General features: G+C 34.6%; 1 protein-coding gene across 5 annotated transcripts in view; it reads left to right on the top strand.

Moving 5' to 3' along the window:
* Positions 1 to 25599, top strand: part of STRN3 (striatin 3) — a 64364-nt gene that overhangs the window by 22536 nt on the left and 16229 nt on the right. Inside the window, exons 3-10 of one of the 5 annotated variants that reach the window (XM_054067382.1) lie at positions 3034 to 3107; positions 4512 to 4590; positions 4870 to 5049; positions 5488 to 5620; positions 6552 to 6693; positions 12088 to 12198; positions 17711 to 17851; positions 23252 to 23385. In XM_054067382.1, the coding sequence (XP_053923357.1) occupies positions 3034 to 3107; positions 4512 to 4590; positions 4870 to 5049; positions 5488 to 5620; positions 6552 to 6693; positions 12088 to 12198; positions 17711 to 17851; positions 23252 to 23385 (994 nt within the window). Of the gene's footprint in view, positions 1 to 3033; positions 3108 to 4508; positions 4591 to 4869; positions 5050 to 5487; positions 5621 to 6551; positions 6694 to 12087; positions 12199 to 17710; positions 17852 to 23251; positions 23386 to 25599 lie in introns of all 5 variants that reach the window. The other 4 variants (XM_054067381.1, XM_054067383.1, XM_054067384.1 and 1 more) reach the window with 4 other exon arrangements.

Here is a 25599-nt window from a genome sequence, read left to right as displayed (position 1 = left end):
GCTTAACCAAAAGGGTCATCAGGCACTGAAATAGGCTGCCCAGGGAGGTGATTGAGTCACTGTCCCTGGAGATATTTGAAAGATGGGTAGATGAAGGGCTAAGGGAGGTGGTTTAGTGGTAGACAGGTATGGTTGGACTTGATCTCAAAGGTCTTTTCCAGGCAGGCAATTCTGTGAAAGTAAGAGTAGGTGAACTGACTTGTCAGTAAACCTTCCAAGAATGATCTTATGAGTTTCTTTGTTGTTGCACTGAACTTCTTCTCTTGTTGCTAAATCCCTGATGCTGTCAAGAACTTTCATGCAGTGAATATCAAATTGTAGAGAGTCAGAAGTAAAATTTATTTCTTTATTCAGACAATGATAACTGTCAAGATTACTCAGAAACAGGATATGGAACATAATATTTGTGTGTAAGATTAGATTAAATGCAGTAGCAGTTACAAGATACAGATTGAATACTAGAAATATCTAAGTATGTGTGCAACAGGTGTGAAAATATCTTAGAGAAGTATAATGTTGTTTATTTTTTTAATCTCCTTAAATATTTTTGTAATATTTTTGTAATAAAATTTGGCCTTACTGTGTTATCAGATTTTTTTTGTTTGTAGCTAGTGGGTATTCCTTTGTGGTGCTTTGCAGACCCAGACAGACTGCTTTGCTCGTGTACTCTGAGCTGTTCTACTCCAAGCTTTGTTAGCATATTGCTTTGCTTAAATTAATAAAACTTGCTTAGCTCAAAAACCTGTGGCTGTATTTTGACTTCATGGGGTTTGAACTGAAGCGGGCTTATATCCTTGAAACTGAGTGGTGGGATGCAACAGCTAAATAGTACCAAGCAATTAAATCAACTTAGGTCATTCTTTCTCCTCCTTTTACTTTTTTACTCATGGAAACCTAGCTGTAGAAGAATAACAAATTAAACCTCGAAAAGATTCAAATGATGCCTTTTTTAGAATTCAATTACTATTTGGTGTGGGGAAGTAACAACGCTGACTTGCCAAAAGCACTGTACCTTTTCAGTGATTTTTAAGATACGGAATAATTACCCTTGTTTATGTGACAATATGGAGAGGAATGTGTCTACAAACATATAGTTCATTGAAATTTAGTAAGATTACTTTTGTACTCTAAAATTGAACATCAGATGTGATGTGAAAGACATCACTGATCTCATTACTTTCAGCAGTATTTTGCTTTATTTGTAATGGCTAGTCATTGCTGTAATCTTAGATCAAATACCTCATTATCTTCGCTAATGAACTATTAAAGTAGAATTTTAATTAATGTTTTGAAATTGTAGCTCCAAAATGGAACAACTGCTCCTAAATGATGTTTGCCATAGCTCTAAATTGAACAAATTTAGGTTGGCTTTTCAGTTACAAATGCTTTATTGGCTTCACTTATGAATTGAACAGAAACATTTTGGTTTTATGTAACATGACAATTTTTTTTTATCTGAAATGTACAGTATTTTAGGGCATATAAGTCATAGTATGTATGCTTTATCTGGAAAGCTTGGTGGAACACTGCCATATGACAATGTGGAACAAAGCTTTGTCTCAGTGTAAAGAGACCAACTAGGGTAGACAGCCTTATTAGTGCATGGATAAAATATGAACACATTTAACATAATTAAAAGAATTATGATTCTGTTTAATTGACAGTCAGATTCAGCTTACAGAAATATCTTCTCTTGGGGAACCTCACATTTTTCAGTTAAAATGTAATTGCTATGAAATGCAGGGCTTTAAAGGGTCAGTAGTGCCATCTACTGACAGTTTGTTATTGAGGCTGTCTGTAATTGCAGTTTTAGCAGAAACTTCTGTAATGTAAAGGAAAATCTATATAATCAAATGTCAGGCAGCATTTGATATTATCACTTAACTTCAGTCTGGAGAAACTTGCAGCAGTGGCTCAGCCATTTGAGAAGAAATTTTTTTGGAAATCCATAGGTTTGTCTAGTATGTGTTGCATTATGGATTTTTTCTTGTGAAGTTTCGTATTTTTAAGTAATTCTTAAAATTAGTGGCAGCTAAATATGGTTCAGTGATTGTTAAAACTTTTGGTCTAATGTTTAATTTAGAATTATGAAGACAGCTGTATTTTAAAGAGGCTTCTTCAAATGTGACTACTAAACTATTTGTAGAGATCTTATGCCTTGGTTGTGCTGCTGAACATCTAGAGTTCTTTTCCCTGAGATTCTGAGTATTTTTTGAGAGGATCTGTGATGGAAGTGTCAAATTGTGAAAGGTCTAAAATAAAGTTAGAGAAATCCATAATATAGGTGTAGGTACTTCATGTGATATTCCAGTAAACAGAGCTAAAGACATTTTTTGATAGGCAACTTGAGTAGACAGTAAGATTTGGAAGGCTTACGCCTACCTGCATGGCCATAGTATCACCCAAACCAATATTTTTTTAAAATGATGCAGAAAGGTGAGTTAGGACATCAGAGATCAGGAGATGGGAAGAAATGAGACGTATTTCCATAGGTGGACTGAACAGGAATCTGAATATAAGCCTCTAGTCAATGAGGACGAGAAAATCAGTAAGAGAATACACGTCATGAGGGAATCTAGCATGCTAATGTGGTTCTTCAGAGGGAAAGATCTCAATTATAAGCAAAGATAGAGCAGGAGAGAAATTGAAGCAGAAGTTGAAGGTGGCAAATAGGCAGGCATCCAAAATGTGAGCTTCATTTGTCATAGTGCAGTTGGTTAGTTGTGACAGTGCTACAACTGGAAAAATGGTTTTCTTGGTAGGTAACATACACAAAACCCCAACATTCTTAGAACGTACTGAACTCTCATCTCTTAAGTTATTTGATAATTGTGAATAATTGAAAGAAGGTTATTTTAAAGCTGTGTTCTTGGATTACTAGAAATAATTGTACGATGCAATAATTAGCACAGCACTTATTTGAATAAGTTATATTCTGTTAGTATGGTTGCTTTAAATGGGAATAGTAGAATGTTTTGAGTTGATTAACAAATTAGCATGCAATGCTTTTAACACCTGCATACTTTTTTTCAGGGCAAAATATCATAAATTAAAATATGGCACAGAATTGAACCAAGGTGACTTGAAAATGCCAACTTTTGAATCAGGTAACTTTTTTACAATAGCCCGTTTTAGTGTACGTTGCTCATATATCGTTCTAGGTTTGCTCTGTTGAATTTATTGCGGCTTTTGTTCTTCTTACTCTCCCTTAGTTGTGTTACAGAGAAGATACTTAGGCAAGGTTTGGTATTGGGTGGGTATTGTTTAATTTGGAAATAAAAATTAATTGACCTTTCCTTTTTTTAAAAGAGCCCTCAATGTCAAATAAAGTTACACAGTTCCTTATTTAGCTGCTGCTTCTAATTATTTCTTATAATACCCCTTCTGGAAGGATTTAATATTTTGTTGCCATTGTGCCATCCGTCCAAAAGAAAAGAGTAGGAGTAGAATAAACAGAAGAAATACAGTTGGATTTTGGTGTTTTTATGGGATACTAGTTTTTCAAGAATGGGGAAAAAAAATAACCAACTGTACTGCATTGACCTGGGAAAAAAGTTATTAAGCTTCTGGTTTTATCTTAAATCAAGATAAAAAGTCTTAAGAGAAAATTTAGTTATCCTTATTGCTATTCTGGAGTGCATCCGATTTTGCAATATAGGTATAAAGATGATCACAAGGTTTAATCTTTGGAATATTGCAGATAGAGGAAAGCATTTTTCATAACAACACTGGACTATTTGATAAGCAGAATTGCATGTGGCTTCTCTTGAAATGTAGGTCTTTGGGAAGATACAGTATTGACCTGTATAGGTGTCATGTGTCTTAAAATTGTGGTCTGCAGATTTTATTTTTTTCTATCTTTCTGTGTTTTGTTTGTTTTCTGCTTTAGAAGTACCACATTTTAGGTACCTTTATACTTGGTTGACACTAGAGATCATTACTGATATTTCTTGCTTGATGGGATTTTTTGTATGTGTTTAAAAGCAGTATAAGTTAAATGTTAAAATCCTTAAACTGTTGGTTTGTACCGTGTTTTCTAGTCTCTGCATTAGTAAAAGTACGGTGGGTCCAGATTTTAATTGCTGGTAGTAAACAGATGGAATTTGTGTTAAACTTGACCTGTTCAGTTTCTCCAGATGCATGTCACTGCTTCTCTTAATTGTATTTTCCCTGTTGCTTTTTAAGCATCTCTGCTTTGTGAAAGAGGTATAGCCTGTTTTCTTAGCAGCAACAATTCAGCAAGGTTTTGTTTTGTGTACAAGTTAAGTTTATTTTTCTAGTTTTTAACTGATTGTATTCCGTAAATTATTTGCTTGACGCTTCAGCAAAAATTAGGATAATTTTTTTTAATTAAAAAATGCTGCATAAGACTGCATTTAGTGTGAAGCTTTTTTCAAGATTTGTTTGTAGTTTCATTCATGTCTTATTAAAAATAAACTGATGTTGAAAACAAAGCAAACCCAAAAAACCCCAACAAAACCCCTCAACTATGACATTGTATGTTTCAGAAGAAACCAAAGATACTGAGGTTCCCGCAGTACCTCAAAATAGCCAATTGACCTGGAAGCAAGGCAGACAGTTACTAAGACAGTAAGTAGCATTGAGTGTTTGCATATTCAAACTTTTCTCTGCATTATAAGAAGCTGTAAGTATGCTTAATCTATGAAACAGTAATTGAGATGAGTAAGTAGTGGTCCATTTGTCAGGGCTTTATAGCTTTGAGCTTTAAGCTGTATAGAGTAAGATTTTCTATATGAGGTGGATAGCAATGAAACATATTTTCCATCACTTTAACTTTTAATGGTCATAACTGAATTGTTTCCTTTTCCCTCAAATATGCTTTCCCCTTTCTTCTCTTAATGCATCTAGGTATCTTCAGGAAGTAGGTTATACAGATACAATATTGGATGTACGCTCCCAGCGGGTAAGGTCTTTGCTTGGGCTCTCCAATTCAGAACCAAATGGTTCAGTAGAGACAAAGAACTTAGAACAGATCCTCAATGGGGGTGAATCCCCTTCATCAAAACAAAAGGGACAGGAGATTAAAAGGTAAGTGAAGAGATAAGAAATGCATAATGTTTAAGTATGTTTTACTTGCTTATTGATATATACTCGTCAGTTCATTGTGAACTTCCAACTCTAACATCTCTGAACCACCTGTGACTGTAGATGACTACAAAAGATGATGACCTTGACTGAAATTGATTATGCATAGGAACATACGTATCTGTATTACAAACATATATGTATATTGTATTAATATACAGGAAAATATATAGTGTATTGAAGCTGAATTAGTGTCATATAAAGAAAGATTTGTTGAGTGGTGCTTTTATAGTAAGGAACTGTGCAACTGTAGAAACTTCTTCATACAACCTTGTTTTGCTTTTTAAAGCTCTTAAGCTGTTAGGTAGCAATTGCATTTAATCTGATTGATTAAAATCTCTTTAAGTAAAACATTCTCTGTTAATGTTTTTATTTATGTAGGAATTCTGGTGATGTTCTTGAAACATTTAACTTCTTAGAAAACGCAGATGATAGTGATGAAGAAGAGGAGAATGACATGATTGAAGATATTGCAGAAGGAAAAGAGAAACACCGGATAAATAAGAAACACAAAGTAAAATAATTTGTTTTAAATGTATTTTATATAGATATGAAATCCCCTTTAAAAGGGAAATCTTTTTTTTTCCAATTGATTATAAATGTGGAGTGTTAAAATACTTGTACCTTCATTATGTGAATGGATTGTAAGCAGATGCATTATTGGTAAATTTGGTGGTTTAGTTAATGTATTACCTTGAAAACTTGAAAACAACCAATGAACTGGTTTGTAAATTTTAATTAGTTGCTGAAAGAGAACTGATTTGGCCATCTCTGCTTAGTTTTGAGTCCCTTTTATGAGGCAAATTTAGCAGAAAACAATATGCATCCTTTCTGAATTTTCGTGAAGATAGGGAGTGTTACTTTACTAATAGGTAAATATCCAAGCACATATGAAGTCGTTAAACTCAGTTTTTTGCCTCTTGACAAAGCATGTCTTTTATAGTAAGAAGTAGTAGTTCTCTTTCTAAAAATTCTTTCTGCAAAATTTCTAAGAATATTGTGCATGTCATAGAAACGTAGCATATGAAAATTTTCTCTAACTGCAGATTGAAAGACAGTGTTTCACTGATATCTTGATTTAGGGGGTTTGCTTGTTTTGTGGAAGGTGAAGGTGTGTAGTAGAAGTAGTAAAAAAGCACCATATTTCTCAAGCTTATGCTTATAGCAAATAGAACCTGAAAGCAAAAAGGAAAAAAGGTTTCTGGACCAGTAGAAAAAACAGGTTCTTAGTAAAAGTGCTCTGCAGAGCTATTGATATTACAGGAAAAGCAAGAAGCTGTTCCAATTGATCTGCTTTAAATAAAAAATGAAGATTAGGTTTTATGGGAAATACGAATATGTGTGGGTACTCAGTGAAAGTAATCCATGTGATTTCTTAGCTAAATATTTGAGTAGAAAAAACTGTTCATTATTTAAATGCTGAAAGATGTTTTATCTGCTTGCAGATTGGTAATGAAGGTTTAGCTGCTGACCTTACAGATGACCCTGACACTGAGGAAGCTTTGAAAGAATTTGATTTTTTAGTGACAGCTGAAGATGGTGAAGGAGCTGGAGAAGCTCGAAGTTCAGGAGATGGAACAGAGTGGGGTAAGATGCTAATAAAAGCATGTTGGAATAAAGGAATACTTGTTCATGATAGTATATAAGAGTTGCAGTATGTACTAAGATGGTGTGGATGTGTGGGACGATTGTGGTGATCAAATGCTGATGCTTTGATAGTAGTGTATTGGATGCTGAAATAGAAAGAGAGAAAGAGAGATGTGCTGTTGTAGTTGCCTTGAGTACAATTATAATTACGTTTGTTTCAGGGTTTGGTTTTGACTTCAAAACTAAGAGGAGAATAATTTTCCTTCTCGCCTGAAAAAGGCTAGGATTCTGAATGTTTTATACCTAAATTAAATTTGCTTTCAAATTTAGATTATGTTTTTCGGTTTGTTTCTGACTAGGACCTTGAAACTTTTTGTGTTCAAGGGAAATGGATTTCTTTTGGTGTATTTGTAAAAATGAGCAATTAGTATATGTAAGTTTTCTGGCTGAGATTTTTAGATATTGCTAATGTGGCTTTTGTTAGTAGAATTTAAAAAAAATTATACTTGCCCAACCTTTTATTAATTTATTTTAATTTTGGAGTAGATAATAAATGTAAGTAGGTTACTATTTTGATGTGAAACAAAATATGCTAAGTCAGAAACGCCTGGAAGCTTCAAGTTTCAAAAGAAGAGAATGAAAGGAGAGGATTTGGATAGGAAAAAAGAATAGTGAACCAGGTAATTCACATCTGCCTTGAAATGGGAAATTTGCCATCTTAGTTTCTGAACTGAGGCACAAGCGATTTTTGTAGTTACATACTGTTAAGCTTTTCATTGCAAGGCCAAAAAGTGCAACAAGGTCATCTCGTTTGACCATTTTGTCATTGAGACAATGAATTTGTCATACTTAGATAAAAACCTCAGTGAGCAAAGAGGCTATAGGGGTCTACAGAAATCAAAATACTGGCATATCTTCCAGGACAATCATCCAGTCTTGATTTTGAAGGTAGTAAGGATTAGAAAGCATTCCTTCCTGGAAATTGTTATCAAAGGGTTAGTCACCTTTATTTTGAATCTCAGCCATATTTCTAGTTGGAAGATGAAACCGGGTGAACAGTTACTTTTAGGTTTTGTAATGCCTGTCTTTTTTTAGAAGCATTTTAGTTGCTTGGTGGTGGTCTTCTTTGAAGGCAGTGTTATTTGATTAGTTTCTTGGTCATCTTTTGGTTTAGCCAAACAGGCAAATCTCTTGGTGTAACATGTCTCATAGGCCCCGAAGCCAAGATTTTGACTCATTTTGAAGCATCCCTTCAAACGTATACTGGTGCAGAAAGTTCTGGTTCCAGCATCAGTCTTACCACTGTTGTGTACAGAAGGAAAGAGAGCTTGATACTATAATTTATGGAGTGAAAGATTTATTCATTTTTTCACAGCAGACTGCTGAAACTTACTGAACTAGCTTGTGTGCTGAAGTTCCAAGTCACTGCTTTCCAAGATTGCTTTCCAGCAGTATATCTGTTGTCTTCTTGGATAGTTACCTGAAATGGGGGGATTCTGATTTATTTGCAGTGCTGACTTTGCAAGTTAAATTTTTACAAACTTGTTTTCAAGTAGTTCAGTTACTGTCCCAAACTTAAAAATGAAATATAATAGAAATCTAAAATCTATTTTAAAAATCAAATTGACTCGCTACACTTTTCGGAGGACATTTTGAATGTCTTTTATTACTGTTTATGCGAACCCATAAAGAAAGTGAGACAGAGCATTTTAGGTGTTTGTAAACACTTGTGAGAGCTTTTTTGTGACAACTGGCTTAAAGGCAGTAATCCTAGTGTTACCAAAACAGTTGTGTCTGAGGCAAGGAAGTGGGGAGAAGGAAATAAACACAAACCTACTTTAATCTTAAAGAGTAGTGTCTGAAGACAATGTCTGTAAGTTTTTTGTGTATTTTGTACTATTTAAATGAATCGGGAGACATACTCCCAACTGTAGTAGCAATGCATTTTTTTATAGCATGTCAATATTTTAGTACAGCTATTCTTTCCTTAAATGGATATTTGAGGGTACAGTCTATCAGATCTTTCAGTTAAGTGTCAGTTTTTTAGAAATTATTTTGATATCTATGAAACTATTATTACTTGAAATCTACAGGTCTATTTATTGATTTTTTTTTTATGGGGAACTTAATTTAATGAATATTTGCTCTTACTTTCTAAACAGTTGCATCAACTATCAACTTTATTTCAGTTACAATTCATGTATTTGTCTTATCTTTGTAATGTAAATAGTTGCTCTGTTCTGTTTTCTCCGCTTTTTTAATTTTCATTTTTAGTTTTCTTGTCACTGGCATCCTTCTATCGCTTGCTACTCTTGCAAAGATTTAGAATTCCTGAAAAAATGTAAATGTTTACATGTGTATTTCTTTAATGCTTTTATTTAGTATCTGGAAACCAAATTTCTGATATTTGGGCTCTAAACCTATTGCCTTATCAATTCTTAATTGTCAACGTATTATCTTATAGGTATAACTTCAGATATGCTAAAATATTTCATCACCAAATGCAATAGTTCAGTTAGGTTTTTGCTGTTGGAGGCTTCTGATAATCTGCCACTGAATGTGGAAGTTTGAGTTGCTTTTTTTCCCCCTTCACATAATTAAACGTTTTATATATACATTCTTTTTGTAAGTGCCTCACTCAGTTTTTGAGTCTTAAATCAGCCATTTTAATTTGAAGTGTCCTATCATGCAACATGTTTTACTTAGGAACAGGTTTTCTTTCAAAATAGTGAAAAACAAGTGAATTCACACAGTGGTAAATAATTAATTAATATATGCAGCCCTTTCAAAAACGAATGTGCAATTTTAGATTAAAAATTTATATACGCCTTGTGGTAATACAGTATCAGCAAGACACATATAGAACTTCTCTTTGCTTAAGCAAACAGGAATAAATATATATTTGTTATATATTACAGATATTACTCATTGTGTAATCTTTTTATTCTGCTTATGATTTCAATGACTTGGCTATGTGTTCATCACTAATTTTCTCTTGCCCATAAAGCACAAGTTGTGTTTACAGATGGACCATGAGTCAGAGAATGACTGACTGTGTACAGAATTCTGAGTGACAGAGTATAACTGGAATTCAGAGTTGTTTGGGTCACCTTTTAAAATAAAAAGGTGACCCAATTTAAAAAAAATAAAAATCCTTTCTCCACTAAATGGTATTGGCTAGTGGACATCCTGGATTCTCTGCACTGTTGTGATGCCAGCTTAGTGTGGGTTATAAACACTGCAGGGAATTTGAGGAAGTTCGCTACTGGACGGGAATTAGAGAGTTATAGTTACATAGCTCTATTCTGAAATAACCAAGTACATCTAGGCATACCTAAGAGAAACACTGCTGGCTTTCCCTAAAAATCTTCATTGAAATTAATTTCACAGCCTTTCTGGTTAATTGGAGTTAGTGTTTCATCTTCTTTTCTGTTTGTGACCTATATTTCAGCAGACAAGAGCATCGTTTTTTGAGTATTTCTGTTTGCAGGCTCATGTTTTTCCTGTTTTCTGTTGACTGAATGAGCCCATTTCCTTCAGCTTCTTTATCTTTATATCTAAATGCCCTGTTTGTTTTGCAACCTACAAATATTTTCTAAACTTCCAGTGTAGAACACAGACTGGACATGCCACTTCAATTTGTTACCTCCATTGCTGAACTATGTGGCCCTGGTTTAGTGTACTACACCTTTTAAAACATTACAGAACGGCAGTTTTGTTGTGGAATTTTTTCATTTTAAAACAGCATTATGTTGCTGTTACATATGTTTGAATTCCTAAACCCTTCTCTGTAATGCTGCCACCTAACAATTTCCTTTTTATTGATGGTTCTTTGTGTATACCTATATGTATTTTTTTTTAATTTACTGTTAAGTGAATTTTCTTTTATTGGGTTGTTAGGCTTTTTTTTTATGTTTTTCCTAATTTCCTTCCTCTTTTGTTTGGGCATATCCTCTGACTTATCTTTCTGTGCCTCTTGTATTTCCTGGCTAATCACTATTCTTCTCTGTCAGTGTTTTGGCCCTGCGATCATAAAGGCTGAGGTCTTTGTATATGCCGTTTGGTAGCTGTAACTGTAGCTTGGTGTAGGATGTCATTGTTCTGTTCCCCTCTGCACAGTTCTTTGTGGACAACTCTGAGGATTTTGCTGCTGTGCTCCCTACTTCAATCCTTCTCTACCCTTGCATTTTCTGTATTCCACCTCTTTGATCAAGATTGTTTGTTATTATTTGACCTTATTTGAATGATAGCCTTTTGGTAGATACATCGGTATCCTAGGGTATTTTCTTATTCCTTGTCATGTTTTGTTGTGAAACATGTACTTGGAATAACTCTTACTGGTTTACGTTTTAAATGCATGTTTCTTTGTCTCTGCTGTGTATGACTCTTGTGCACTTCTGTTACTGTAATGGCTATAACTTCAATAGTTTGGTGTTTTATGAAAACAGATATTGTAGGTATGATTGGAAGTTGGGAACTAAGGAACTTAATTTTATTTTATGTCTAAAGAATTTGTGAGCATAAGCTTAACTGGCACACAAACCCAGTTTGGTTGCTGCCAAGTTGTCTTTTATCAAAAGCCCTGCAAATTTTACTTGTACCTTGTCTTGGGAATGAGTTTATCCTTCTACTAATTCTGTTTCCAGAAATATTTGCAATGGATAGTTTAGAAAAGTGAAGACTTGACTGTTCTTGGAGAATAATCGAGTCTGCAGTATTTGTCGAACAGAAAAAGAAGTAATCTGAAACTACTGCAGAATGTTGTATTTCTGCTAATTGTAGTTTAATTGCTGGAATACAATAGGATGTCAATTTATTCACCTATGCAAATTACTTTTCTTCATCTTCATGTAGAAAGCTTTATTTATAGACTTGTTTCTCTGGTTATATGTAGGATCAAGGTTTCTTTCTTGTGCATGTAGAATGAGTGTGAGAGGATGCATGATGGTCTTCATGAATAAACTGGCACTGACTTAGCTTGCGTTTTCATGAGTGATATGGCATGAATACTTTTGTTTGCTTATTCAACACTGGCTGAATAATTTCTTAACACTGTCTTTCTAAAGATGCAGTAATAATTTTTGAACACCAATGAATATTTGTGTATTTTGAACTATCTAACATAAAAGTTACTTCTGAAGCTTAATTTGTTTGCTCCTTAGTAACAAATTAACATACAGTTTTCAAATATGTAACTGATATTATGCGGTGCCCTGGGAAACTGTGATAAATGAGGCTTTGTCTTTTGTAAATTTAAAACTGAGACTGCACCTTTAAAACAAAGATTTATTAAGAACTTTTATTAACGCTCTTATACAGCTATTATAGTAAATCGCCAACAGCTTGCATTGCCAATTGCTGATTATTTTTCTTTTAATAATATGCTGCATGTAGACAAAGATGACCTGTCCCCAACTGCTGAGGTTTGGGATGTAGACCAGGGCCTAATAAGTAAACTGAAGGAACAGTACAAGAAGGAACGAAAGGGGAAGAAAGGGGTAAAGAGTAAGTGCAGATTCTGAATCTTGTAATGCAACGCTTTTTTGCTTATCTATCTAGAAGACATTTTTTCTCACAAGTTCTGTTTTTGTTTTTGTTTTTCATTAAGCATCATTTTCTGTAACGGGGGCAACCAACTTTAACTTTCTACCTGCTGAATGTGAATATGTCAAAACTCTTTGGCAGCTATTTCCTACATGGGAAATGTTGAAAACGCACAAAAATTTAAGGCTGAATAGGTAAAGAGAGCTTAATGCTTTGAAATGTAAGTGTAAAAATAAAAAACAACTTGCATTTTGAGGATATTCCTACTCTGAAAAGTTTCCTGAAAGACTTTATCTGCTTCATAAAGTGTAACATTACAGTACTGTTGTGGGTGAGGTTTTGGGTTTTGTATTTTTTTTTTTAACATGAGCTTGAATCAAGCTATAGTTGCTGTTTATGGGCTTGTAAGTATTTTTATAGTCTAAGGCGATCAGAATTAAAAAATGCCTGTAGTGTAAATACCAACATTTTTGTGGATTTGTTTAGGGTATAATCTTTATTTTATGACACCCTTCACTTTTCTGTGCACTTACCACATTTTTGTTGATGCCTCTTTACTCTTTAAGAGTTTTCAGACCTATTTGAACTGCATAAGTTAAACTGATCTTCAGTATTGAAGTGTCTCGTGAAAATGCTTTTGTAACTTGTGTGATCAGTGATATGAGGGTCTTGGTGGACACTCTAGAGTGGACTTCTCTCTCTCTAGAGAAGCTCCCTTTATTGCAGTGGTTTTATTTTGAAGCTATAACAGTTTCTGGTGATGTAAAAAATTTTTTTCCTCGATTTGAAAAATTGTGCAAACTACTAACTAAATTAAGTGATACTAAAATATAACACTTCATGAATAATTCTGTAATTGTGAAATTACTTTGTAACATCTAACAAATTAAAATTCAGTGCATGTCGTTTGCTTTTTCTTTAGTTTTGCATGACTTGTACATACACACATACAAATGTAGAGTCTTGGAAGTAAAGATTTTTACGTTGTCTCTTGTTTGAGTAGAACTTAGAGTAGTAGTCTAGGTGCTAATGGATATCCTCATTTAACCTGTAAATCAGTAGCTGACGATATGTGAAGTATTTTTTTAGGATTAGAAATTTCCTTTTAATACTAAAATTGATTTCTATTATTTGAATTTTTCTTTTTAAATTTCACATTTTAAAGTTTGGGAATTATTTAGAGGATTTTTATATTTCTTTTAAACATTGTGGCTTTAGCTTATCACCTATACTAAGTTCTTGAAAATTTCCTTTTGTTTTGATTATAATCTTTTTGCACCCACCACACCTTTCACTTCCTGGCTTGTGCAAGGTGAGCAGCTATAAAACAGGGACAAGTGGTGTTCTGAGATATTAAATTCTGCGAAAAACTCTTCTCAAGCCTCCAAATTTGTTGGTGGTATTTTGGCTTGTCTAGAAGGGATTTCCCTTTCCTGCCTTCATTGCTTCTTTGGCTGCTATGCAATCAAGAATGTGTCATCTTTTTGGTTTTCTGTCTGTAAATCTTAAAATTTCCAGAAGGGGAACATAATTCCCATCCATCAAAAACAACTAGTTTGTCAAAAACTGCTATTTTAATGGTCTGCATTGCTGATTAAATTGATTGCAACCATAATTTAAAGTAAATAATTATTCTATCTGAAATGTCCAGCTGCAAAATTTAACTTTGCAACATTATTATCAAAACATTCCTTTGTCAGCTTTCCTGCAGTTGCTGCAAATGGTATGCAAATGGACATTAAGTTTTGTACCATAAGTGGTGTGACATGCTGGCCATGTTATTATTTGATGTACATTGTCTTTTGACAGTATGTGTTCCACTGTCAAAATTTAAAGGATTCTGTTCTTCATCTAAAGTAATTTTGAAGTGTGTCTATTTTCACATAAGAGAATATTTAGGACACAACTATGTGTCAACTCTGTGAGGTCATGAAAGTCGCTGTTTAGCATTTCGGGTCTTAAGTTCAAATTCTCTTAGGAAACCCTGGGCTTATATATGTATTTACGCACATACACACACATACTGGCCTCTAAATCACTGAGCTAATTGGATGAGATATATCTATGTGTATTTAAGGTTGGATAGGATTGTTAAATCCTGTTTGATTAGTAGACTTTTTTTCTCAGCTTTTTTAGCCTTCCATGACTGAAAATAGTGTCAAAGTCCTTTGTTCCTGCTTCTGATGTCTGGTCATTCATGAACTTCATTCTGAATATTCATTTCTTGCTTTGCTGCTCAGTGAATTGTGAGACTTTATCCAGAATTTATTTTGAGCAAAATTTAGATTCATGGCAGTATATGTATCATCGTAAAATACAAATTAACATTCACTGACTAGCACCTCTTGCAGTACTTTGAGGAGAGCTTAACAGGGCAGACATCCCAACAGGTTCAGTTGTTGGATATGCATCTGGTAACTACCATAATCTGCATTTAGACCGTTGTCTTCATAACGGGGTGGTCATAGCTGTGGCCCAGATATAGTAACTTTCATTCTAAATGTATAGATAAATAAGTAAACAAAAGTGGGTTTGATTCTATTATGGTAATTCTTTAGTTTGTATTCATATGTTTCCATTTGGGTTTAACACTTATAATTTAGGTAATTTTCTGTCAGCATGTACGTTTTCATAATGTAATACTCATTCCTTTTTCTTGTTTTTTTTTTCTTCCGATCATGATAGTCACCATATTATTTATAAATATTACTTTCTTACAAAAGTATCTTTGAACAAACAAGGAGAAACAAAAAGCACAACCAGATTTAAAAAATGCCCCACACTTTAATTGTCTTAATAATATCAGCTGTAAAATAACTCAGAATTTGTTTATTCAGGAGTTCTGATATTTTAAAAAAAAAAAAACAAAAAACAACAAATACAATTCAACCACAACCTGTTCTGGACTTTGTTGTGCTAAAAAGATATCACGGGCTTGGTTTCATCTCTATAAAACCAGTAATATGCTGAATTTAAGGCCAGTTTCTTGCCTAAGTTTGACAAGTTTTGGCAGATAAATTGGGCTGACTTTCAGATAGTCTGTCACATTTTCGGGACATACTAGTTGAGATGATACATAGCTCATCTTGTACTATTGGGTCAGAGTAACATGCTCTTAACAGTTTGAAAAATAATTCTCACAACTTGTATGTGTACACCACTGTTAATATGAAGATCATTTTACTAATTTTTTTTTCCTTGGTTTCCTTGGAACTTTAATCATTTTTTATTTTCTTGCTTTTTCCCCCCTTAGTCCTATGAAGCGGCATCTGTCCTAATCACTTCGCTAGCCTTGATTACAGGGAATTAAGTGTAGTAGTTGTTAGGCATGAAAACAGATTTGGATTTTACCATCTTCGTGAGCATCACCTCTTGATGTAGAAGGATCCCTGTGCCATGTTCAGACTAGGGTTTTTACATCTAGCAGTAGAAGTCTGCTGATGGCTTCTCAGACTACAACTCTTCAGCATTGAATATTCAATTACCTTTTTTACTTTTGATCTGTGAAGGAAGGTAAACTGGAAGGGGGTTGTAGATGTTTTGCTTTTGTTCATAACAGGTTTGTTAACTGATTTTTTTCGCTAGTCTTTTCTTGAGGGTGAAACATGATTGTCCAGTTCATGCCTTGAATGTAGCCGCTTACGCAGAGACGGCACATTTTTATCCTTACAAATCAATTTGTGACATTTACAATACTTGAGCAATTCTGTGGAGTTACACTTGCACTTAGTTGAAAGCATGGATCTGCAGTCTTCTGTGGTGGTGGCATAATCTTGATGTTTTTCAGCATTTGAAATGCAGAAATGTTATTTGGAACAGCAGCTGCTCTTTTGTAAACTTCAAGAAGTTTCTCTTTATTGTATGTTGGATTAAGGGCTGTTCTGAGCTGTTCTGAGCTTATGCCTGAAGGACAAGAATTGACTAAACATACTGGAAAACATTAAATAACAAGGCTGACAGTCCCCTAATTGTTGACGTGAAGTGAGGCCACCAGGTTGAGGGAGGTGATTCTGCCCCTCTAGTCTGCTCAGGTAGGATAGGATTGTTTAAACTCCCACCTGGAGTCCTGTGTCCAGGAGTCCTCAGCACAGGGAAGACAAGGACTTGATTGGGGGGGTGGCCACAAAAATTATCAGAAGGGTGGAACACCTCTCCCATGAAGAAAGGCTGAGAGAGTTGGGATTGTTCAGCCTGGAGAAGAGAAGGCTCTGGGGAGACTACTGTGGCCTTCCAATACTTAAAGGGGACCTACAGGAAAGATGGGGACAAAGTGTTTAGCAGGGCCTGTTGGGATAGTTTTAAACTGTAATGGTTTTAAACTGTAAGAGGGCAGATTTAGACTAGATATAAGGAAGAAATTATTTACACTGAGGTTGATGAAACGCTGGAACAGGTTGCCCAGAGAGGTGGTAGGCGTCCTGTCTCTGGAAACATCTAAGGCCAAGTTGGATGGGGCTCTGAGCAGTCGGAGTTGAGGATGTCAACTAAGAGGGGTGTTAGAGTGGGTGACCTTTAAAGGTCCCTTGCCAACCCAAACCTTTCTGTGACTCTGTGACATATGACAGGCATATGATGAGCCAGATGACTGGCTGGTTCAAGGTAGCAGAGGATGGGACTACTTCTACTTAATTGTGAATGTCTTCTGATACAAACTTCTCAGGCCCATGTGTTGGGTTTGAAAACACCTCAAAAAGATATTTTGTGTTTGAATGTAAGAGTTCATAAGCAGGTTTTTTTGTATTTTCCATAGTATTGGTATTAATTAAAAAAATTTAAATAAACTGTTCTTGTTTGCTAGTGTCTACATCATGAATTTAATGCACGTATAATTTGGTATGCTTTGTTTCTAGAGGCATGCTTATATAATAAGGGTAATATACATCTAAAGTTTCATATAGTGATGGAAACATCTTGCTCTTGTGCTTAATAAACACAATTATGATTCGAAACCATTCAAAAGCAGGGAAAGTTAATTGTTTGTTGCACCCCATTATGAGTTGTCTGTACTTTTTCCCTCATTTTCAAGCTTATTTATTTGCACTCTGTTTTTCAGTGTTAAACTGTGTAGTATAGTTGGAGTTGTGTAATATTATTAGCAAATGCTTAATTAATGTGTGTTTTGTTTAATAATGAATGCTCTTTTAATATTTGGCTTGATTTCTCAGTAGGGCTTTAAGATGACTTTTTTTCTCTCCTACAGGAAATTGTAGAACAGATTTACAGAACATACGGGACTTTTTTTTGATTTAGTGAATTAAAACTGTTTGCATGTAGTTTTCAGCTTTGATGTATTAACTCCTTTTTATTTCCAAAAGATGGATTTTATTAATGTAAAAGCCCAAAGCATTATATTTGTTTTAAGGAGATCCCATCAATAATTATTCTTGTATAATTAGTTTAATGGATTTTTAGACTTCAGTCAAGTCAAGCGGTAGCAATCAAATGAATCTTTGCTGCTGACGTTAATTTACAGGAGTCAACAGGACAAAACTTCACGACATGATAGCTGATCTGGGCGATGATGAGATACCCCACATCCCTTCAGGAATCATTAATCAATCTAGGTCACCCTCTTCTAGAATGACTGATCATGAAGGTGCAAGAGCAGAGGAAGGTACAAAAAATTCAGCTACTTATTGTATTTCAGGAGATTTCTTTTAGAAAACACACGCTGTAATTTACTGTCCCCTCTATGAAGCTTAATGCAATTGCAGATTGCCACATTCAATTTGCAATTCTTCCCAAAGGATTTTACGAGAATGTGGCTTGAGTTTCTGTGGCTTATTGTAACTTACAATTATTTCAGAAGTATTTTTAAACAATTTCATGTACAGCAGCGTGTTCTGAAATGATTCACTATCAAATCCCTGTTCACAGACAACCACACCACCACAAAACCATTAGTGAAACCTTTTAAAAATAGGGGTTTATTGATTGATGGGTGAAAAAAGGTAAGTATTAACATTTGATACACAGTTGACATTTTAAAATGAAATGCAAACGTGGTTAATTTATAAGACTAATTTGTCCCTTTTTCTCAAGCTTCATGTTCTTTTAAGAAATTCGCTTGGTCTATATACTAAGTGTACAAAGACACTGTTTATTTTTTTATGAGGTGTTGGTTTCAATTTCAGGATTATCTTAGGCAGTGGAAGATAGTGGCAAAGTATTACCTAAATAGTCCCAAATCTTGTATTCGGCTTTTTTGGGGGTTTTGTTTTAAATGGATAATTTTCCTTGTATTAACTTCGAGATTAGAATATTATTATGTAAATTCTGTTGTTTAATCATGTTCATTCAGAATACTCAGCTGAACTTGGATTTGATTCCTTTATAATGGTCTTTGACCCACAAGCCCTGGCATTATATCACCTATATGAGAACTGGAAAGCATTTACGTTACTACTGGTGCTGATATTCAGTTGATTTTTCTAGTCTTCCTTTACCCCTACACCACAAACACCTGTCATCAGGCAAGCAGAAAAATAGAAATTTTGCAGGGAATTTTTTTAATTGCTCTTCTGAACTATTAATTTACAGAATTGTGTTCTCACCTTCTCTTTTATTGCCTTCCTTTTCATCTGTGTTTATATTTATGACCTAAAGATGAACGAGCATCAAATTTACCTGTAGAGTGCAATTGAAAACCCTACTGGTGAAGTTCCACTTGCTAAAACTTATTTGGGGGGTTACATTTAGGTTTAGGTTGCATTTTAGCCACATTAAAGTACTAAGGGCATGTGAACTTTCAGTTCCTTCAGTCTGTCTTAAGCTGTTTTTCTTAGGCTGTACATGTGCATAAGAACACAGGTGTTCATTCTTAAGGACAGGCTATATATCTCTTGTCTCTTTTGGAGACTTTACATGTAAAATAGTACTGGACAAAACAATGTTGCAGAATAAATAGGTACTAAATTTGATAGGGACTGACTTTTGGCTGGTTCCCGTATCACAAACACTGTGCTACACTTCAAATGGAGATTATCCTCGCTGTTTTCAAATAAACTTTGCCTTAGAGGTTATATTTTCATGCTGTTCAATGTCATATTTGTATGCCTTCAGCTTATCAGTGTAGTTTGGGCTCCATTCATTAAAAGCAGTAGTATGAATATCTCTGCCGTCATATCTGCTGATTGTGGTTTCTACAATAGCTTTTAAACTTGATTATTAGAGTGCAAATTTTGCTGTTTGATCAGTTCTAGGCCGACTACTACATGGCTTTTTAACTTTTTCTGTACCATATGGTGCGAAGCTGCAAACGAACAAGCCTTGTGTTGTCTTTGAATTCTTTCTAGGTCTGCCTTGTTAACAGAAGGCCAGTTACTTCATTATCATAGAATGTGGATTTGCTCAAATTATTTATTCAGCTGTGTTTTAAAAGCTATGTTTTTTTGCAGACAGCTTTAGGCTTTCTTGCTGGAACACACTAGCCTATAGAGATGTGTGTTACCAAGCCAATGTTGTGGTTTTATGTAAGGCTTGTTTCTGAAGGTGTGGGCTTGGTTTATTTATTGTGGGTGGCATTTTTAATTGTTTTGGGTTTTGTTTTTTTTACTCAAGTGCCTGATTAAATATGAGAAAATTGTTATTCCTTAAGTATACTTGATAGTTTTGGCCATAAGAAGTTGGAGTTTCCATTTCACCATATTGCATGACTTGCAGAAACAATCAAGTGCAGCATCGTTCTCCATCCACTGGATTGTGCAGAGAATTATTATTATTTTCTTTTTTCTCTAGCTTGTGGGGGTGTCAATCTGTAGATTGACAGAAAAATAGCAGTAATAGATATTTGTGCAGGTACTGCCTGCTGCTTTTGTGGTACCACGTATCAACTTCCTGAAAAACAAGATTAAGGTGTCCCTGTTTCATTGTAGACAACGCAAGCTTGTATGAACGTGAAAATTTGGTTAGAGATTAAAGCAGTTTCAGTCTATGCTAATATTACTACTTCTGAATTATGTATGATGTCAAGAACTTGAGGGTAAGAAGTGCTAGTTAGAATTGACCAAGCAAATATTTAATTACTGCAATTTTTTCACCTACAAAGAACTTGTATTATCACTTAAATTTTTACTTGGTACATGTTTGCAAGGTCAGTTAAACTGAGGGTATTATGCTGGGAGGATAGGGTTGTATGTACGTGTTTGAAAAGTACTGGGATTTTTTTTTAAAGATTAAAAAACATTCAGTAAATAGTTCAGCTATCATTTTGATATATCTATTGATGCGCTGGTTTTGATATGCGGAGTTGTGGGTCTCTTTAGTAGCTATAACATCACATCTTTCATGGTATTACTTTTATTTTTATTAAAACAGCTTGCAACTTTTTTTTTAATGTCTTATTTTAAAATAGTAAAATCTGCAGATAAACTAAAATGTAGTTACACAGTATATACATATAGGCAACTTTATTGAGGAATGTCCGAAATTTCAAAAGCATTAATTTTGAAGCTTTACTTGCATCAGAGGTGAATAAACTTCATTTAACCTCGTTAAGTTTATACATTTAGACTCTTAATGTGGTAGTGCTTCATTTTTAGTATAAAGCATATGAAAGCTGATCTGTTAAGGACAGATGATGCCAACTTCAATGAGAATTAGTAGGACAGGTTCAGAAGCTTATTTAAACCTAGTAGGCCTGTCCTAAAGGTCAGATAGGAGTCACAGAATCACAACTGGGATGTGAAATACTCAAGTTTAAAATGAGCGTATTGCGTCCTTTCCCCAGTGATCAGCAGCTCTGTTCTATAGTGGCTTGGGACGTTTTGCTTGTAAATAGATAACTTGCATTTGAGAGGCTGGTACCTTGTCAAGGCAGTGGATGCAATGCAGTTTTGGAAATTCCAGATAAAAGTATTGGAGTCTTTCTGTGGGAGACAAAAAGAAAAGGAAAAAAAAAAACCCACACAAACACCATACTAACCAAACAGTGATGACAGAAAACAACAACAAAAACCCTGGAAAAAAAACTTTTTCTTTTGTAGCTTTTAGAATTTTTGTCTCCCACTCTTTTTCTGTCAGAAGAGAATGAGGAAGAACTTGGTCTCTGAAGTATTTGAGAGGCTAATTATTATTCATATGGGGATTTAACAATTTAACTTCACCCAGAGAATGTTTTTGATGTTTTTTTTATTTCTTGCTTCATATAAAGTATTTTGTGTCTCCTTTAATACTCAGCTCAGGCACTTCCAATAAGAAATCAATCCTTAGAAATTCTGATCTCATTTAATAAACATGAATGAGTGGATACCCTCTCACCTCTCTCAAAGAAACCCTGAAACCAATAGTAAAGTAAATAAGTGGAAACATGGGAAATAATTAGGCGTTTTCTAGGGATACGGCTTTTCTGGATTATGAATGGTTTGGAATAGACTGTCAAACTGAAGGTTTTAGTAGAAGTATTACAGGAAATGAAAGCTTATTCATAGCAGGGCATGGTAAGTTATTTTGGGCTGTTAATTAGCATTCTGATGAATCAATACTTCTGTATGGATTCCGAGTGTTCTAGAAAGAGGTGTTTATGCATAGTGAGAATACTATTATGCAATTGTAGGTAAGGCGGTCTTCATTCTTACATGGATGATATTCTTAGACAACACAGTTGTATTTGAGAATCTATGCTAATAAGATTACATTTTTTAACAGTACAGTAGTTCTCAAGCATTATAACTTGTTTTATTCCTGAGAAGTGATTTTTGTAATCTGTCTGGGCTGGCTTCTCTTTGCCTAACCGTAGCAATGATGCCTGATGTTTCTAAATTGACAGCTGGTCTTAGTTTTTTTCAGCTGGAGTGGAACATAACTAGGTTAGCATTCAGGTAATGGCAATGCAAGATAATAAAAGATGCATGTTCAAAACAGGAATGTGTTGATTATTATTCCACTTGTTTGGAACTATCTTTGTAAGACAAACCCCAGAATATGTATGTTTTTCAGATTGGGAAACTTTATGTTCTCTTACTCTCAAGGTTTTTTTGAGAAACAAGAGGTGGTGTTAAAGTGAGACCGTAACTCTGTATTCCAAATCAGTGAAATCCAGAATTCAAGCAAGTTTAATTTTTAAAGATGTCAAATAGGATATAACATATTTTGCAGACATTTGCACTTAGTTGAAGTTTACCCATAGCTAAAGTTTAAATACTCTACCTAACAATTTTTACAATTTTTTGCACAAAAAGCAATAGTGATAAGTAAAAGCAGCTTCTAAAATATGCTAATGTATTAAAATGTTTAAGCCTTCATTCCTGTTCCTTGCTTCTAAATTGATATTTGTGAGCAGAATATGTACTGAGTTGTTGAAGACTGTAAAAAAAAAAGGATAGGGGTAAATATTTGAAACTTCACTAGTCAGATGTGAATTCAGAATGAAAGATTATATATAATTTGTCTTCATTCTAAATGAAAATTAGCAGAGATTTTTAATTTGAGGAAGACACAGCTAGCTAAGATAAATATCAGTTGAGTGTATTTTAAATTAGAATCCAGAATTATGTTGAGAAAGTAAGAGAGGGAATTTGTGAATAACAGATGTTTTCATTTTTGTAATCATCTGAAAAATTAAAAGTAGAAGCTGTGTTTTCTAGGCAGCCTTTAGCCTGACTAGTTAAAAACACACTGCAAGTGGATATACTTGACTAGTATAAAGCTGAGACCTATTTGCAGGTGGCTAGAAGGCGGATAGTATCATGTATGAATGAAATATTTAGCTGAGAATTTGGAGACTGGGACTTACATTTGATATTGCAATGTAATGTAATGTCAGTCAAGTCACTTGTCAGTAGTGTTGAACATCACTGTAAAGTAGGTTGAAATAAAATCACAAAGCATGATATAAGAATCGTGTATTCAATGTGTGTGTGTTTACACGTGTGCGTGTCGTCATGCTCTTTATAGCTGGGGCAGTATGTAGAACAAGTTCAGTTTTAAACTTTGCTTTTAAGTAATGAATAATGCAGTTTTTCATCAGTTTGAATTATTATGTTGAGACTTAAAGAAACTCTTTTGTTCTTTGTAGCTGAGCCAATAACGTTTCCACCTGGAGGAGGCAAGTCGTTTATTATGGGTTCTGATGATGTGTTGTTAAGTGTACTGGGCCTTGGAGACCTTGCAGACTTGACAGTAACAAATGATGCAGACTATAGTTATGATGTAAGTGCAATTTTTTTTTAATTCTTTATACAGTTTAATTTAATCAATAGTAGTTGGGTTCCCTCTTCTGCACACTGAATGTTACAGATGCAGAGAACGAAATATTCATTGGCAAAGATTATTGCTTGGGAGGAGGAGGGGAGCACCTTGTGAATGGGCTAAGTAACGTGGGTAGTGACGATCAGGTGAGGTGACATCTTCTACTTAGGTAACTTAATTCAAATTTTGTCACTGGGGGAATGTACTATGGTGTTACGGATTGTCTTAACATGAATTTGCTTAAAATGACAGTTTTACATTGATATGTAGTATTGAGAAGACATGGCATAAAACAAATATTATTAACTTATTTTTCTGGTCTCCCTTTTGTGTTCATGTAGTGTTAAGTGCATAGACTCTCTGTTAGTATGTAGTAGTATATTTTAGAAGTAAGCTTTTAGGGTGTACTTTTATTATAGTGCAGAGTGTTCTGATATTCCTTTGACCATATTCATTAATCTACTACCAGTGGTGTTATGTTAATTTTTCATTGACTAGTAACATTTGATGACTAGTTAGGGAAGTGTTCAGGTAAGTCTTATGTCTTGTATTGTATTTAATATGCCTTGTGGTCTTAGGCTGGGAGGGGTTGTTATTGTCATTGGTAAAGGTACCTCTCTGTTTCCATAACACTTTTTTTTGAAGTTCCAGAATTATTTTTATCTTTTTATTTAAGAAGGGAATCTCTGCAAATGGATCTGGAGAGACTCAAATTTCAACTATATTAGTATTCCATCACAATGTTCCTTCAGTTTCAAAATGGCTTGATAGTTCTTAATTTCTGAAGTTGTTTCTGCGTAGCTCTGGGTCTGCAGTGTAATGGGAGCATGTTTTAGCTGTACCTGTAGTAGACTACTTTTAGGAGACCTTAAACTTATACCCCTGTGAGGGGGTTAGGTGTTAAGTCCTAAGAGTTTTGCCTATAGCTGAAAATTTTTCTGTATGGGAATGAATTAGTGCATAATTTGTCTGCAAGACTTGTCATCCAAGCAATAGATACAATAATGTGACACAATCATCTCAAGTCATGTCTTTTGATATATACTTCATCTCTTTTGATATATACTTCTATGTCTGTGCCTCTGTGTGTAGTTGTTTGTATGCTGATGGAGTAATGTCGTTACCAAATCAAATGCTCCTATTTGCATGTTCTCGGTTTCTGTGGCTGTATAGGATGATGGTGGTTTTCTGCTGTAGGACTGGCTGCTGGAAAATTCTTGTTTATTAGAGCATTTAAATGTGGAAATCTCCACTCAGTCACGACATTGTCAAGAAACAAATAACATTAAAAATCTGTGACTACAGTTTTTATTACTTTTTTCACTTTCTCATTCCTCTGTTTGCTGTAGGTGGGTAGTTCATTGAGATAGAGAAATATACATTTCCTTAGTGTGCTGTAAGGATTCTGCTGACTTCAGGAGAAAGCAAGAACTTCCTTCCTTGATCTCATCTTTCTTTAGTTTTGTTTTTCTTGTGGGGGAGGAAGTGTGAGATTTTTTTTGTTTTGGTTCTTTTTTTCAGGGGAAGAGTTATTTATTTTCGGAGGGATTTGAGGGAGAAGTATTTGGGGGTTTGGGGTATTTTTGTTAGTTGGGGTTTGTGTTTGTGTGTTGGGTTTTCACTTGGTTTGGGGTTTTTTGTTTTATTGTTTAAGTTAGCTGTAGTTCCTTTAAGTTTGATTTGCTAGTTGTTTATAAAGCAGAATGAATAGGTTGCCTGTGCTCCCATACAGACAAACAAAAGGAAGACAGAAAGGGTTTTTTGGGGGGGTTAGACTGAGCAGATATTAATTATAAAGTTTTTTTCAACTCTAATTGCTCCTCTAATCTGTTTAGCAATTTTTAATAGTGTATGACTTGTATGTTTTTTATCTTGCTCTAAATTTGAGGAGGTTTTGTGGTAAAGGTTTTTTAGGATATGTGAAGTGTTTTGTTTCTTGACCTAGACGGTTTTCATTTGCATGTGGGTAGGTGGGTGGTTTCAGGCAGGGGGACAGCTCTTAGTTTTGGTAGATGCTGCTTTTCTAAGCATCTACTCTGTGGCTGTTTGCTGACAGGAGGCTGGGCTCAAGGAGTCAGCTGATCCCTCTTGGTCCTGTTTAGTAAAGTCACCCTTTTCCCCTGAAGTTTGGTGGAAGGAGCTTAAATAAAGCTGTGTGGTTCTATAGTCTATCTT

Source organism: Cuculus canorus, chromosome 5, assembly GCF_017976375.1.
Source record: "Cuculus canorus isolate bCucCan1 chromosome 5, bCucCan1.pri, whole genome shotgun sequence".
Taxonomy (NCBI): Eukaryota; Metazoa; Chordata; class Aves; order Cuculiformes; family Cuculidae; genus Cuculus; species Cuculus canorus.
The sequence above is the reverse complement of the archived record's forward strand: the minus strand, read 5'-3'. Positions and strand labels throughout refer to the sequence as shown.